A 15919-nucleotide genomic window follows, 5' to 3' on the forward strand; every position below is an offset into this window, starting at 1 on the left:
TAGGGAACGGACTTTCCTCTGCTGGGAACTGACTTCAAACCCAGCAGGGAAGTGCTTTCCAGGGGGTCTAAGAATTCGGTTTCCTCCGTGCCTCAGCGGCTGGAGAGTAGGTTCCTGATCACTGGAGGCAGGGAGCTGAGGTCAGAAACACCCAGAAGTTTGCTGGGTGGGAGCTGAAGGGAACCTGCCTCAGAACTTTGCTCCCCAGCTCTCAGCTGTCCCCCACCATTTTCGTCAATACCGCCGCCCCCGAACAAAAGCAGGAAAAGCCCAGATTACTGTGCTTCCCTGGGCAGCGCTCACGCTTTCCTCTCCAGTATTCCTGCACTCCTCTCATCTCCCTCTTTCTCTAGGGGCACTGTCTTCCACAATTGCCTCTCCTATGCAGGTGCAATGTCCTGGGCCCGACTTTGCAGAGTCAAGTGGAAAAGCCGGGCAGGCAGAAAGCTAGGAGACTCTCCTCTGGGCCTCGACCTCTTGTCACCCCTAGAGCCCCGAACCTCTGCCCCAGCCACACGCGCCCCCAGAGAGGCCCTGCCAACTCCTGCGTCTAGATCCCACTTTCCCGGGGCGACAGCCATACCCAAGACATCTGGACTCCTCCTAACCGCCACCTCTAGCCTCTGCTGGGGCGGGTAAACCCACCAACTGTCCCCCTTACCCCACCCCGCTTCCCTGGGAAGCGAGAGAGTGGAACGGCTAGACCTCCGAGCTGTTGACACTTCCCCTGGGGGTCCGGGCTTCAGAGCCCCGGAGCCGCAGAGAATTCCAGCTTTCCAGGCAGGCACTCAGGGGCTGCTGGCAGCGTTCCGAGTGAAGGCCTGGGGTGGAAGTCTAGGGAGTGCCCGGCTTCTCTCCCTCTCTTTCCTCCCTTCGAGACCGAGCCGGCTGTAAGGACCTTCAGACAGCGGCCTGGGTCCCTGAGGTGGGGGGTGCGCGGGGAGGCCAAGGCACCTCTTTTGCGACTGGTCAGGGAGCAGATGCTGGCCGGCAGCACACTCACCCGACTCGTCCAGGCGCGGCACCCACTTTGAAGGAATATTTGTTAGGGGAACAACATCAACAAAAAGTTATTAATGTCAAATAATTGTCTCCAGAATCACGTGCTGTGGAACACGAAAATTCCTCTGACAGAATGAGATTTCTTAACAGGAGGAGGAAAAGAACTCCCAACACTTTCCACATAGATGTGCCTGAACCTTGAAGCCCAGTGATTTACAATGGCTAATTTGTGTTACAAACCCACAAGAAACTTTCTTTTTCCCATCCTCCTGCCAGACTCTCTGTGACCATATTTTTTGGTGCGTGGCTTTTTTTTTCTTTTTAAACAACAAACCCAGAGGAAACACTGGTGGGAGGAAAAATATATGACCCAAATAAAAAAAAAGGACGCAAATTCAAATTTACTCCACAGTGGAGTTTCCTACTGCCGTTGCTTCACACGCAAAGTTAATCGTATACATTTCATAACAATCAAAATCCTTTCTGTATCCCTCAGATGGAGTTCTAGGGCTCCCGTCTTCCTAAAATTGGTGACAACTACATCTTTGTGGGGGATTTATTTCCTTCTTTTTTCTAGATGACAGCTCCCCGTTCTGAGAGCAGAGAGCTGTTTGCCGCCAACTAGAGAACACTGGAGCCTAGCCTCTTCAGGCACAAACCGCATATGGAAGTCGCCCTCCCCAACTCTCAGACAAAGAGCTATAAAAACTCAGAAAGACGTGGAAGGAATAAACTTTAGGATATAGATGCACTTTTACTGGCATATTAAATAACATTTTAGACTTAAGAAAGAAGAAATACAACTTAATGTTACCAACAATCAGAATTCTAGGAACAATAGAAGAGGCCAGAATTGTTTTTATGGGATATGAAATCATTTCTAAAACCTCTAAGTCAAGCAGAGGTGTCATTAAGATAAAGGAAGGTACTATATGATGAAGTTTGTTAACTTTTCTTCTTTTAAAGGAGGGAACAAATTTCCTAGTTTCCCACCAAACACCAAAAAAAAAAAAAAAAAAAAATCAGATAAAAAAAACAAAAAAAAAAAAAAAAAAAGTGAAAATATTCGTTGTTTCCTTATCTCATTATCAGCCAAGCAAGGCCCTAGGAATAACTAAAAAAGCCATTTTCTGGTACCCTCATACCTGCCTGATAAGGAGGCGTTAAAATAATATGGCCCACCTTCTGAAAACCTGAGCCAGTTAATTCCATGATTGGTTAGCTGGTGGCAGACCCCTTGCCACTTTTGCCTTGTTTCCCATCCTGAATCGAATGGTGGGAATAGGTATCAGAAGCCCAGATTCTCTCTTACTGCCATCTGCCCCCTGTTAAAAGACTATGCATCATTGAAAAGTAAACTTTCCTAAACAGGGAAAACGTTTATATAAAACTTAGTTGTACATTCCATTTAGTTATAATATCAAGATTCGTAGTACTTCAAGATGCATCTTTTTCTTTCATTTTAAATAAACACTGTCCTTTGCCTTACTCACTGAAATATACAAGCAGACCCAAAGAATCACTTTTACCTTTGACCCTCGCTTCATCAGGCTTCTTTCTTTTCCTGTACAAGTTCCATTCTTTACCTCATTTTTAAACTTGTGTAGAAATTCAGTAGAATCTAGAACAGAGTTCTATAAACTGATTGAAAAATCAACAAAGACAAATCACAGAGACTAGTGATAAAAAGATAATTTAACCCACTTTCCAGCACTACCCAAGCTGCCTCCAAAGTAAGGCAAGTGAAAGGCAATTAATGCAGCATATAGACATATGTGCAGGTACTATTGCACCCAAATGCCACCCACCTCCCCCACTGTTGCTGTTGCATCTCTTTATTAGTTGCTTTTGAAAAAATAAGAAGGTAGATGAGTGTCTTTACCAAAGCCATTTCACTAGAAAATTTTGCCAACCACTGTGTGGCCTCCACTGGTAGGAGCAGGAGGGAAAGGGGAAGAGAAGAATGCTTTTGTTGCTACCATCTGAAATATAAAGGCAGTTACTTCGTGGGAACCTAGAATATTTAGGACTGCCAAGCATAATATTATTTGTGGCTATTCCCTCCATCTGACCTTCACATAACTCGTTTTCACATGATTGTTTCTCCCCCATATTATTACATAAATATTAAAAGTAACATATTTTGAGGAAACACGAGAGGTCTTTGGAATAGCTGTATTCTGCATTGTCTTAGGAGAAAGAAAGTGTTTGTTGTTGTAGCTAGCCAACATCTTAGGAGCAACTGTCCCACAAATTTCTCCCAGTGGCAGTGATGGGGGTTTTCCACCTTAATGTGTAATATATTCCCAAACCAGTGTGGAAACTACCCGAATAGCCTTAGGATCTGAACAGCAAGCATGGGTCAAAACCACGGTGCGCACATTTAACATGTGATGGTTTCCAGTCAGCTGCCCCTGTGGCTAAGAACAAAAATGCCTTCTCAAGGTCCACTAAAATGCCCTGCAGAGGGCAGATGCTGCTTGTTTTCTGCCTGCAGTGGGGAAGAATATTGACCCAGAACTCAAATCTATACCCAGCTTAAACATTTTACCCATCAGCATGTCTGCGGTCACAAAACACTTCTTCTTTCTGTCACTTCTCGTTCAGACTATTGATAAGATCATTTGGCTGAATCTGTTTGAGACCCATGTAATATTGACTAGGAGTTAGAAAAGATGATCAGATGTAATAAGCCCAGAAACTACCTTTCAAAATGGACATTTATACTTAAACCAATGTTCCAAGAAGGGCTTTAAATACATCAGCAAACTTGTAAACTGATTCAACATTGCTTGAAATTCTCACTAACCTTAAAACGAATTTTGGTAAGTGTACTGTTTCATCTAAGATTGTCTGAAACAATCTGTTATTAGCATCACGGCTTGAATCTCTCCCATATGTTCTTTTTTTAAATTTTTTACTTGCATTAAAGTCTGTTTGTATGCCTAATGAAAAAGAGACACAATTGTATAAACCATTGTAAAATTCATCTTTTTATGCAAACTAAACAGGAATAATATATAGGATCTACCTCTAATCATTTGGTAAACATGCAATAGCATACTATCAGGGTTATTCTTTGTTGAGAGATATTTGTAAATTATTAAAAATTATAATCTCCTAAATCCTGCTGTTCTGTAGATACCAAATTATGTGAGGACCTGTGGGTAGAGATTAAAATCCACCTAGTTCCACTGATGATCTCCAAAACAGCACAATTGAATAAGGTACAGATAACCTGAAAAGAAGACGCAGGCATATCTGCATATATTTAAAGGGGGCAAACATCTCTTTGTAGGACCATGAAATGGCAAACAAATTGAAGCTCAAACCCAATGACCATTTCAATTTAATGCTACGGGCATAGTGGCTGAAAGATTTGGGACTGATAGTTTTTGCAAAGAAAAGTGATTTAGACCAGTAGTCTCCGTTACAAAAAAAAACAAAAAGCCTCTGAAAGTTATGAACATGAAATCTGGCGGTATATGCATAAAATTTATTCCAAAACTTTATGAAGTATAAAGGAAGGGAAGTGTTTTACACACAACTCAACTCAGTCAATTTAAAGTCTAGGGTTTTCCCCCCTTAAAACTTGGGATTATCTTTAAAAATAAAATAAAGATATTTCAATAATTAGAACAAACTATGAAGGTATTGTGCATTTCTGTTTTATGTAGATAATAAAATATTACTTTAACATAAATATATAAGGATCTCTGCGTTTTTATTTTTCCCCACAAGCACAACCAAATGTACCAAAACAAAGTATTTTTTAAGAGACTGAACAAAAAAATTACATCCCATATAGATTTTGCTCACCTATTCATTTAAAGCTACAGAAAAACAGTTTCCAGAACCTTTTTGCTTCAAAAGAAATAAATATACATTGAGGCAGGCCACTTAAAAATGATATGAAAATATTTCCCTGGGTAGCATTAAAAAAAAAGAAAAATAGACAAAGAAACATTTAAACTATTTCTGCATTTCAAAAGACAGATATTAAACATATATACATAGTGGTAAGGTTCAGTGGTAACTTTCATCTTAGTAAACCTATAAGAGTCAGAGAAGCTGTAGACACATCCTCTAAACTCCAGCTTCTGACCTTACCTACTTGGTAATAAGTATCTGAAAATTCATTTCCTCCCTTTACCAGTGGCTATTTGCCCTGCTCTGGATTGCTTCACTAAAGGCCAGTCCCCATACCTCAGGAACGAGCAGCGTGATGCACCAGAAGCAGCTCCGTGCCCATCTCCTTGCGACATTCATTGGGGGAAATGAAATACAGGCAAATAAATATGCCCATTATAAGTCACCATTTATCTTGCAAAAACATTGAAAATGAAACAATCACAGGTGTTTGAAAAGACAATATAAAGCATATTTCCTAAAACCTTAAAGACTACTGAGTGCAATGCTAATCTGATGCTGAACCATAATTTTATGGTAGTGAGAATTTCATTTTTTAAAATAAAAATTTATCTAATACCTAACTGGAAAAAAAACCCCCAAACTTTTAAGATTAATAAAAAGTGTTTTCCCTTTTAGCGCCCTTTTGTGCTGATTTCTCTTTTAAATTTTAACTGATCACAGTTTAATGGTATTTATTTTCAATACAGTTACAAGTTTTTTCACCTACACTTTCCAGTAGAGTCTTTTGTATTTGAGTTAACCATTTTCCATCAAGATAAGATCAAAAATGCACTTAAAACTATTAACAAAGGGGAGAAAGGAAGGATTGAAAATGGCATTTTCCCCCCACTTCATTTGCTTTCCTTAGTGAAAGAGGGGGAGAAAGCTGTCCAAGTCAAAGTGGTATATTCTGCAATAAATTACAGGAAAAGAGGGTGTGGGACCCTAAATATGACTTGATAAACAAATGAGCTAGTGAAGACAAAACCTGTCTACTTTGTGGAGATCATCTGTGTATGCTGTGGGTATTTGTGTGTTAAAAAACACAGTTTTATGCATACACTATTAAGTTCCTGGATCATTTTTTTAATGTAAAAAAAATTAGAGAAACAAAGTTTACTGCTGCTGTCAGCACAAATAATTCTTCATAATAGTATTAAAACTGAAGGTAGAGAACTATATAGGGATATCTGAAGCTATATATTCCCCTAGTTCTCTTCAAAGTGCCACTTTCTTTCTGCTGGACAACTCTGGGAATATATTTAACCTCCACATTTCCTCTGAGCTCTTTCACAATGGGCCCGCCTGATAAAATGAAGCAATCAGTCACTCACTATCGATTTTTCTTTTTTCTTCCCTCCATAACCTCCCCCAGAAACACTGCCTGAAAATGAAGTTTACTTTGTGGCTGGTAACAACAACCAATGCTTGACTCTTATTTTTATATTCCAAACTGGATTCTTGCCTTGGACAAAGCAGGTAGACCATGCACATTTCCTGAAAGCAGAGAATTATGTATTTTGTATGAAGCCAATCGTTTTGCTTTGGTAAGAGGAACAAATAGATGTTACACCCACATAAGGGGAATCTGAAGGTAACCAAAGTTCACAAACAGTAAGAACAAGGGGCAACACAAGAACATTAGAAATGGAGAGTGGCCAAGAGCTGGCTTCAACTCTCTCAGATGAATAAAGCAAAACAAAACAAAATCCCCCAAAACGGCAATTCCCAAATTAACGGTCGGGAGAAAGAGAAAATATGTTCACGAATTTGTTCATGTAAACTTCGATTTTCTTGCAGTGCAAATTTATGTGTTTATATTTTACCTATATCAGAGAAAGTGTGTATTTTTTCCTCTTTCCTGATGGGAATCCACATCAAATAAACACAGCAGCATGTGCCAACTCCAAGCATCAGGAAGCTGCGTTTTGTGTTTATCATGGTTTGGTGGACATTTTTTTCCTTTTTGGTAATCTATTTAGTTTTGCCAGGTATTTATCTCAGTGCTTGCCATCTCTCTATCTCTCTCTTTCTCTATCTATCACACACTCTCCTCATTCTCTCCAGGAGACACTCCCCTCCATTGCCTGGTTACTCGCCTGCAAAGGTCAAAACACATCATTACACCTGCTACCTTTAAAGGATAGTCCAGTGTCTTAGTTGCTTTCCTTTTTCCTTAATTTTTTTTTTCTTTTTAAGGGATGGGGAAATAATAATTAAAAATAAAAGAACAATCAGAAGTTAGAGAGGGAACAAGAGGGCCGGGAAAGGGCCAAGGACCCAAAGGGAGGGGGAGCCCCGCGCTCTGCCCCTCCCCCCAGCTCGAGTTCACTGGACGGGCGTCTGCACCCCGTGGTGTGGTGGCGTGTCCCTACTCCCCCCGTACACATCCTCGGCGCCCGGCAGAGTCCCTCCGGGAGGGGTCATCCTTTTCTCTTTCTGTCTCCTGTTACAAAACCAAACTCTCACCACCTCCTTCTCCAGCTGTAAGCTGTCCGCGAGGGAGGTGATCTCCTGGGCCGAGGGCTTGGGGCATTTGAGGAAATGGCTCTCCAGAGCCCCCTTGACGCTCACCTCGATGGAGGTCCGCTTTTTCCGCTTGCGCCCTTGCGCTGCGATCTTGTCTATGCTCGTGGGGCTGCCCGAGGAAGAGTCCGCCTCCTCCAACCACTTGTTCAACAAAGGCTTCAGCTTGCACATGTTCTTGAAGCTCAGCTGCAGGGCCTCAAACCTGCAGATGGTGGTCTGCGAGAACACGTTGCCATACAGGGTACCCAGCGCCAGCCCCACGTCCGCTTGGGTAAATCCCAGTTTGATCCGCCGCTGCTTGAACTGCTTGGCGAACTGCTCCAGGTCGTCCGAGGTCGGCGTGTCCTCGTCCGAGTGCGGGTCGTGGTGCCCGCCTGGGTGGCCAGGCGGACCCTGTGGGGGCGGCGGGGGCGGCGGCTGCTGGTGCGGGTGCGAGTGCGGGTGCGGGTGGTGGTCTGCATGGTGCGGCTCGTCGTGCGCGTCCCGCAGGCCGTGGTGGTGCAGCCCGGCCGGCTGCCCGCCGGCGCCCAGCATGCCGTTCACGGTGAAGCTGGGCTGCGAGTAGAGCAAGCCGCCGTTGGACGCTCCCATGGAGGGTGGGAGGTGCGCTGCAGCCGCCGCGCTCCGCCATGCCCCGGGCCCCGGGTGGTGGTTAGCGGCGTGGTGCACCAGATGCGGCGGCCGCTGCTGCTGCTGCTGCTGCTGCTGCTGTTGCTGCTGTTGCTGCTGCTGTTGCTGCTGCTGCTGCTGGTGCTGCTGCTGCAGGGCGCCCGGCCCGTGCAGCTCGTCGCCGCGGCCGCCCTGCTGCACCACCACCGAGGGCTTGATGTCCGGCTGGCCCAGGGGGCTGGTGGACCACGGGGAGCCGTCGCCACCGCCCCCGCCGCCGCCCCCGCCCCCCCCGCCGCCGCCGCCGCCCCCGCCGCCGCCGCCGTGGGACAGCGCGGTGATCCACTGGTGAGCGTGGCTAAGCGGGTGTCCGTTGCTCTGCAGCGCGCCGTAGTCGCCCTGCACCAGGCTCTGCGCTTCGCGGTAGCCCCCCGCGCCCTGCTGCATGCCGCCGGGCGGCTCGGCGTGAACGATGGAGGCGCTGGAGGTGAGCAGGCTGTAGTGGTTAGACGCTGCGGTCGCCATGACTCTCGGAGCCGGACTGAGCGCTCCGGTTAAAGGAGCCGCGCATTTGACAGTTACTTTTTCGCCTCGGGCTCCCTCTCGTCGCTCGCTCTTTCTCTCTCCTCTCTCTCCCCCAGCGGGCAGCTCCGACGCCCGCTCCGACGCCTTCTGTTGCTGCTCCTGCTATTACTGCTGCTGCCGCCGCCGCCACCGCCTCCCGCCCGCCCGCGCGCCCTCGCTCTCTTTCTCCTCCTCTCCCTCCTTCTCGCTCTCGCTCACTCTCTGACTAGCTCGGCGCTCCCCCCTCTCCCTGCTCTCTCCAGCTCTCTCCCGCTCTCTTGGCAGCGCCGGCTCGCAGCGGCACGCGCCTGGGCCCCGCCCCCTCCGCCCCCTCCCATTGGCTCCGCGCCCTTTGATTTACGTGGATACCGCTAGCAACCTCCCAGGCCGGCACCACTGATTGGCGCAGGGCTACTCCCTCCTCCTCCCCCGGGCTTCGAGTCCTCCTAGACCTCCTCCCAGTCCCCTTCGCCTTCCGATTCAGATTCTCTCAGTTCTCACCCCCCTTCTTCCTCACCCAGGGCCTCCTCCGCCCTCTCTGGGATGGGCCCCGCCCCCCATCTGTCTCCCAGGCAGAAAAGCCGGGCAAGGGGGCGGTCCCGGTGCTCCTATCGACCTCAGACACTTGGAAGACTTGGATTGGGGCGGGGGTCTGGGGGAAGGTGGTGTCCACTTTCTCTTCCCAATAGGGCTTTGAGAGGAGGGAAACGGAGGGGCTAAGAGAAAAGCTGGGTTACACCGAGCCAGCAGGAGTCGGATTTTTATTCACCTAGGGACACATACAGTTTCTCTTAAACCTAGAGTCAAGAGCCAGACTTGTTCCCCTATTCAAGTCTCCTTGCATCCCACCGTTAGCATTTCAGTGCTCAAGTGTCTCTTGCTCCAGGGTGTGAGGACACTTCTGCCCCAATAAAGCCCTTCTTCCCCTCTACCCCGTGCCTAGCACAGGCTCTCTTCCTTTTAGATTCCAAGCCCAATGGTCTCCCAGTCCCTTTGCGAAAGAACTCCCAGAGAGGCAGGCTCAGCCGGCGCCGCGGCTTGTAAGTCACTCCAGTCAAGGCTCGGAGTTGCTTGTTCTGACAGCGCAGCGGTCTGAATTGAAAACAAAACAAAACTCTAAAGTCTCTCCGTCAGATTCACACGCGCACAGTTTTTGGTTTAGAAAAGTAGAAGCCTGCGTGGGCTCCGCCTTGTGCGAGGCTGCAGGAGTGCTGGCGAGGGGTGTTCGGCCTCGTGGGGCGGAGCAGTTGCCAAAGGCCGCTCCGGGAAGCCGCGCCGAAAGGCTGCGTGCGCGATTCCCCGCGTTCCTACCGCTGATCCGTGCAACTTTTCAGTTAGCCGCTTCGGAAGGGAGGAAGAGTGTGTGAAACAAATGGGCTGATGCCAGGGGAATCTTCCTAATCAGTAACTTTTGTGGGAGCCAGCGGATGGGGTTAGTCTGTCTTTGGCGCTCCCTGGCCAAACTCCTAGTTCAGCTTTCAGCGGTGAACTCCTGAGCAAGATTACGGGACCGTGCACCAGCAGCGCCGCTCTACGGAGCGCGGGCGCCTCGCGCCATCAGTTCCTTAGTCACCCGGAGCAGGTGCCTCCTGTCAGTTTCAGAGCCTGCAAACTCCGTAGCTAGAATCCAGGCGGGGACCCAGGCTGGAGCGGTGAGACCGCTACCCAGGGCGACGTGTATACTTAAGCGCTGTAAAGCGAATCAAAAGTTACTGCCAGGAAGGGAATGACAGACCTCAGGGAACATAGATCCTGTCCCCACCTCTCACCCCTGGCTCTATCACTGGTTCTGCCGGCGGTCGTGGGCAAGAGAGGGGCAGCCAAATCAACGCTTAGAGGGAGCATTTTGGGGCCTCTGAGCATCTCAGTCTAGACAGCGAACTGGAGCGGGCCAGAAAATTCATCATGACTAACAAGGAGCCATGCTCTTTGGAGAGTGGCTGTTTATAAATCACCATGCTGAGCAACCGCCCGGGCAAGACGCTTTGGCTGAGAATTTCCACGTGTCCTGTGTTTATGAGCGTGTGTGTGGGAGAGAAATGGATAGGGGAGGGGCCAGCCCACAGTCCGCCAGCAGGACGGACCTGCACCCCCCTTCACGCGCGCACCAGCGCGGCGAGGCGAGGCGAGGACACACACAGCGTGTCGCTCCGTCCCAGCGCAAGCGCGGGGCCACTCTGGCCCCGCGCCTGGGGGCTGCTAGGAATCCCATAACTTTGCTTAGCTAGGAAAAAATGAAAAAGTCCGAGCCTCAGCGCGCAGACTCGGCAGCTGGTGCCCGCGGCTTCTCAACAGCGGAGCGAAGGGGCTGGGTGGAGGGCAGAACCGCCTTCTCCCAACTTCGGCCCTGCATCCCCTGGGTGAGGTGCGTGGCTTTCCCTGGGCCTCGGGGAGCGCACAGGCAGCCGGCCAGTTGCATCTTCTCCTGACCCTGCGCGCCTATCTTTTCCCGGACCTGGGAGCTCAGAGCTCCCATGGACAGAAGAATTCAGTCCTGGGGAAGGGCCGCGTCTGAATGCTAAGCAGCTCGTACTTCTCCCACACCTTTCTGGGGCAGGTGTCTGCTTTTCTCTGGATTTAATTTCACATTTCTCTAGGGACAAGGCCTTCTGCAGCACATAGGATGATGCACTGGAGGGAAAAATAAAGTTTCTAAACACATCTCCTAGGGAACTGAGGGGGCCTGGCTCTGAATCAATTTAAAACTTCCTCCTCCTCTTACCTTTCTCTTCACACCCCAATCCACCCCCCCGCCCTCCTCCAGGCAAAGGGCGCTAGTGTGAGGGGACAAGAATAGGCTGCACGTGTACATCAAAACTTCCTGTCTGCGGTGGGACATCACTGGCGATTAATGCTGAGATCCTTCCCATGTTGACGTCTCAGGTCTCCACTCTCCACCCTCCACCCCCATCTCATTTCGCCGGTGGTCGCGGAGCCAAAATGTTCCCAACAGGGTTTAATATGCCCAGTAAATCCCCGGGAGTACACAAAGCGATAGCCTACCCGGGGCCTCAGTCTCTGCACCCCACCCCCACCCCAAGCTCGGCCAATCGCCGGGCGGGTGGGGCTGGGCACGCACCGCAGCTCTGAGCACCGCTTCCCCACCGAGCTACCGAGCTACCGCCACCTCCCCTCCAGAAGCCTGGGGCCCGGTTGGCGCGAACGCCGCCGGGTTCTGAGCAGCCTGGGCTTCCTTGTCTGCCTCCCGACGCGGCACTTCTTTCGGGCTCTCGCAGGCTTTAGGTCCAGATGGGGGCCTCTCCACCGGTTCCTCCCCTGTCCCGCGCTCCAGGGGCCCATTCTTTGGGCTGACTCTGTCAGGACAGAGTCCGCTCGTCTGCCTGCCACCCTCCTCCCGCATAAAAGCACGCTGAAGGTGTCTCGGGCAGACACCTCCAGGTTTTGATTCAGCTCATTCCCTTTCACTGTTCAAAGCAGCTGTTCAAGTACAGAGGCTGCTTACGTTGACGTGGAGAGGATTTCAAACAACGCCAAAATGCTTTGAACTGACAAGGTGTCTTGATATCTCCCTCACTCCAGCACAGCTCCTCGAGATCACTCTCTAGGACAATGACTGAGCAGGCAGTTCCTGCGGGCCTCGCAGCCTTGGGGCGCGGACTGCCGCGTGTCCTAAGCTCCTTCCGCAAGGACAGGATGAAGGCACCTGTGAGGAGATGCTGGCGCCAGCCCAGTTTCTTCTCCCAGGTCCGGAGGAACCTCTACTCAGTCTGTACCCTGAGCTGGACTTGTCTGAAGAAACGGAGCCGACTCCTTCTTGCCCGGGTGCGCTGGGTGGAGGAGAAACATCCTAGAATAACAGAACTACACCAAAAAGATACACATATTATCTCTCACACTTTCACCCTCCTCGAGATAGTGAGCCAGACCTGGGTCTCGTCAGCACCCAGCACCTTGACACAACCCCTCCAAATTTCCACCTGAGTAACAGTTATCGATGAGTCCACGCACTGTAACTTGAATTCTAATTTATTAACTCCCTCATCTAGTAAACACTCACACCGTATGTAAAATAGTATTTTTTTTATTTCTATATACCAGAAGTTGGCAGAAAACCCAGCATGACCACTCCCATACATTGAGCTGGAGGCACGCAGTTACTAAAATAGAGGTGAAATCATATTCATTTGATCTTAATTTTTTCTTATTTATGTAGTCCCAGGATAACAGAAATGAGGAAACAAAAGAAAACAGAAAGAATTTTCTTAGGAGATGGCCATTGGGGGAGTGGAGGTAGCAGCTGGTTTAAACCTAGGTAAAACTCGAAAGATAAACTGCTGTTTCTTTTTTCACATATCCACCTTGGAGGCACATGTTTGAATGTCCTGTCCCTCTTCTTTTTAAAAAGCCTTGTCTCAGTCATTTACTCCTGTGCTTTCTGCTCTTCTGCTAGCCCCCAAAAGCTGTTTGATTTGGTAAGATCCCCCTCCAACCCTGAGTGGAACTTCTTTGCTAAGGGCCTGCAGAATGTCAAAACTGAGGCTCCAGCTTCAGAGCTAGAGCTTTGAACAGCCAATCCACATAAAAAGGCAGTTGGCAGCTTTAATGAAAACTGCCTTAAAGCTTCAAGAACTTCATCCTTGGGGGATGCATTTATAAGGAACATGGAAAATGCATTTCCAAGTTGCTGGTTCTTGTAGAAACATAATAAACATTTAAAAAAAAAAAAAAAAAAAAAAAAAAGACAGAACTTAATATCTTTAATTATACAGCAGCACATTTTCTCCTAAAGAAATAAAGCTTCCATATAAATTTGTATGTTACTAGCTATACCTACATTTTGCAAATTCCTAAATGTGCATCTGTCCCCATGTCATGAACGGTCTTGAAGAATTAAAGTTTCTGAAAGTTGAAACTCCTCTACGTCCTATGCTTGGCAACTCTGTCCATACCTCACAAACAAACAATTATATTTTACTTTCACTAGTGTGTAAACCAGTGAAATGTAATATTCTTAATTCAGTATTAGATATAAAATTATCTGTATTTATAGATACTAATCTCTTTCCCTTTTTCTTTGTTATGAATTTTATCATTAAAAATATTCCCCCCCTTTGTAGTCTGCAAGTGAATATATTATAGACAGGGATGGCTTGAAGACAACTAACACCACATCACCCAGATAGTCTAGCTGTTTCAAGGATTACTTTGAGTAATTTATCAAAGGAAGCCTGCTAAATCCTGAGCGGTGAATATGAGGCCTTAGGAGGGAGAAAACATAAAGGCAGCATTCCATCACAGTGTAAGATAAATTCTGTTTGGAGGAGTTAATATGCTTGTTTATACAAAATCTCAGAAACAGAACCAAAGTCTCAGAAAAAGAACAGGAGACAATTGGCTTCTAGTTCGCTTTCTGCATTTTCATTTTCAAAGGACTAACAGTTAAATGACCTCTTAACAATGAAGCCTAAAGGTGTCTGTGTGTGTGTGTGTGTGTGCACACACACACACACAGGCACGCTCGCTCGCATTTTCTCCCACTAGCCTTAAAGCAGGTGGATGGCTGGCCACCAGCAGGGGATGACAACTCTTTGATAAATTAAAGTGATTTCAACACAAACCTCCTTAGCTCTAAAGCATTTGGAAATGTACTGACATGGAGCTCTTGCTGGAGCTCCTGGCTTCTCATCCTTTGGAGCAATTTGTGAAGAGGAAGGCGGGCAAGGGACGACTGCACTTACATACACCTGTGCACAGGCGCGGACTGGGGAAGTGGGAGGAGGGTGTACTCAGTTATTTCACTGAAGCCATTTCCAAGGGCTGTTGCTCCGTCCCTAACTGTATTTGGTTGAAGTTTGACTTCAGTTTTCTTATTCTGCCTGCACGCAGCACGAATGCAAATCCTTCTGAAGTGTACGAGTGCACTTATCAATTGTGTCCTCAGTGTCCAGGAGGACGGCGGGGGCGAGTGGGGCGGGGGAGATCGGTGGGAAAGCACGGGCGGGAGAGATGCTTTTCTGGAGAGCAGTTAACCACAGAGGTAATAACTGTGGGCCAGGATCTTCTGCTAGTATCTCAAGAGTTTCGAATCTATCATTCTAGACAGACTTGAACCTCATAAAGTTAGGGGTAACTGTATTTTTAAAGACAGGTTTCCAGAATTTGGGTCCTGGGAACATAGAGGCAGACATTAGCCGGAAGAGGAGGCAGGAAGAGGAAGCCTTAGGCAGATTGGAGCAGGGAGACCCCCTGGCTCCTCTTGTCTTTTCTGAGAGTTTTCCATGGTAATCTAGGGCAACTAGGTCCCAGCATTAAATGCAAAATAGGAAAACAGAACACGGCCGAGTCATAGGCCTGATCATATTAACGCCCTAGGTCAGACGGAGAGAATAATGAATAGGCGCGGAGCTCAGTTCGTGGAAGGGAACTTAATTAACCTTGGGAGAGTGAAAGAAAGTCAGAGATCATGTCTCGTACTTCGGTCCGGGGTGCTTATATTAATAAGTGTGAGTGTGTGTGTGTGTGTGTGTGTGTGTGTGTGTGTGTGTTGGGCGGAGGAGAGGTGTAGTCTGCTCTATGCATTTTTCTAATTTTTTTAACCCTGGAAAAAGCTGGAGTTTGTACTCCTATGGGCCATCCAATCACACACACAATCCCAGCAGGGAACTCCTCTGTGGGAGCCCCCGAACTCGGTAGTGAGGTCCTGTGTCCTAGCCTTGGCAGGCGTAGGGGAATCAGTGGGGGTAGAGAGCAAGAGCTGAGGCTTCCCAGCACCCTGGCCTGACCTCGGGAGGGACTGCTATGGAAAGGATGGAGGTGGGGGTGGCGGGGAGGGATGTTCCATGGCCGAAGAGCGCCCAGGCAGGTCCTGGCTGCGATCCGGGGGAGGAAGACGAGGGCGAGAAGCAGGAGGCCGGGCCATTGTCCAGGGAGGGCGCATTTTTGTCCGGATGCTGCTGGTTGCTATAGCGAGGAGGGAAATCCAAACAGAAAGGCTCAGTTCGTCTCCCTCGGGCCTGGGAGCAGCCCTCCCTCCTCTCAACCAAAATAAAAGTGCCGCCTGGGGCCTGGCACCCTTTCCCTGAGAGCCGACTGCGGTCTCGAGGAGAAGGGCCCAGAGGACCCGGGCACTGGGCAAGGAAAGGGGGGATCCGCCCCGCAGGGAACGGCCAGGCAGCTTACTGCTTGAAGGGCGGAGAGCCCCAGCAACCCTCCCCCTTTCGTCCCGGGCCCAACTGTTTTCTTGCCCCTATTTTGTTTAGGAAAAAATCCTATAACTTTCTTCAACTCATTCCTTCCCAGCGGTTGAAACTCCTTCTCCGCCTGGGCTGATGGCAGCGATTCT

At 48.5% G+C, this 15919-nt stretch overlaps 1 protein-coding gene across 1 annotated transcript; it reads right to left on the minus strand.

The window, feature by feature from the left end:
• Positions 1 to 1736: 1736 nt before the first annotated feature.
• POU3F2 (POU class 3 homeobox 2) lies at positions 1737 to 8879 on the minus strand. Its single transcript, XM_017507688.2, has one exon. The coding sequence runs from the start codon at positions 8575 to 8577 to the stop codon at positions 7243 to 7245; it is 1335 nt and encodes a 444-aa protein (XP_017363177.1). The 5' UTR covers positions 8578 to 8879; the 3' UTR covers positions 1737 to 7242.
• Between the last annotated feature and the right edge of the window lie 7040 nt (positions 8880 to 15919).

Source organism: Cebus imitator, unplaced genomic scaffold (assembly GCF_001604975.1).
Source record: "Cebus imitator isolate Cc_AM_T3 unplaced genomic scaffold, Cebus_imitator-1.0 Scaffold382, whole genome shotgun sequence".
In the NCBI taxonomy this organism is placed as follows: Eukaryota; Metazoa; Chordata; class Mammalia; order Primates; family Cebidae; genus Cebus; species Cebus imitator.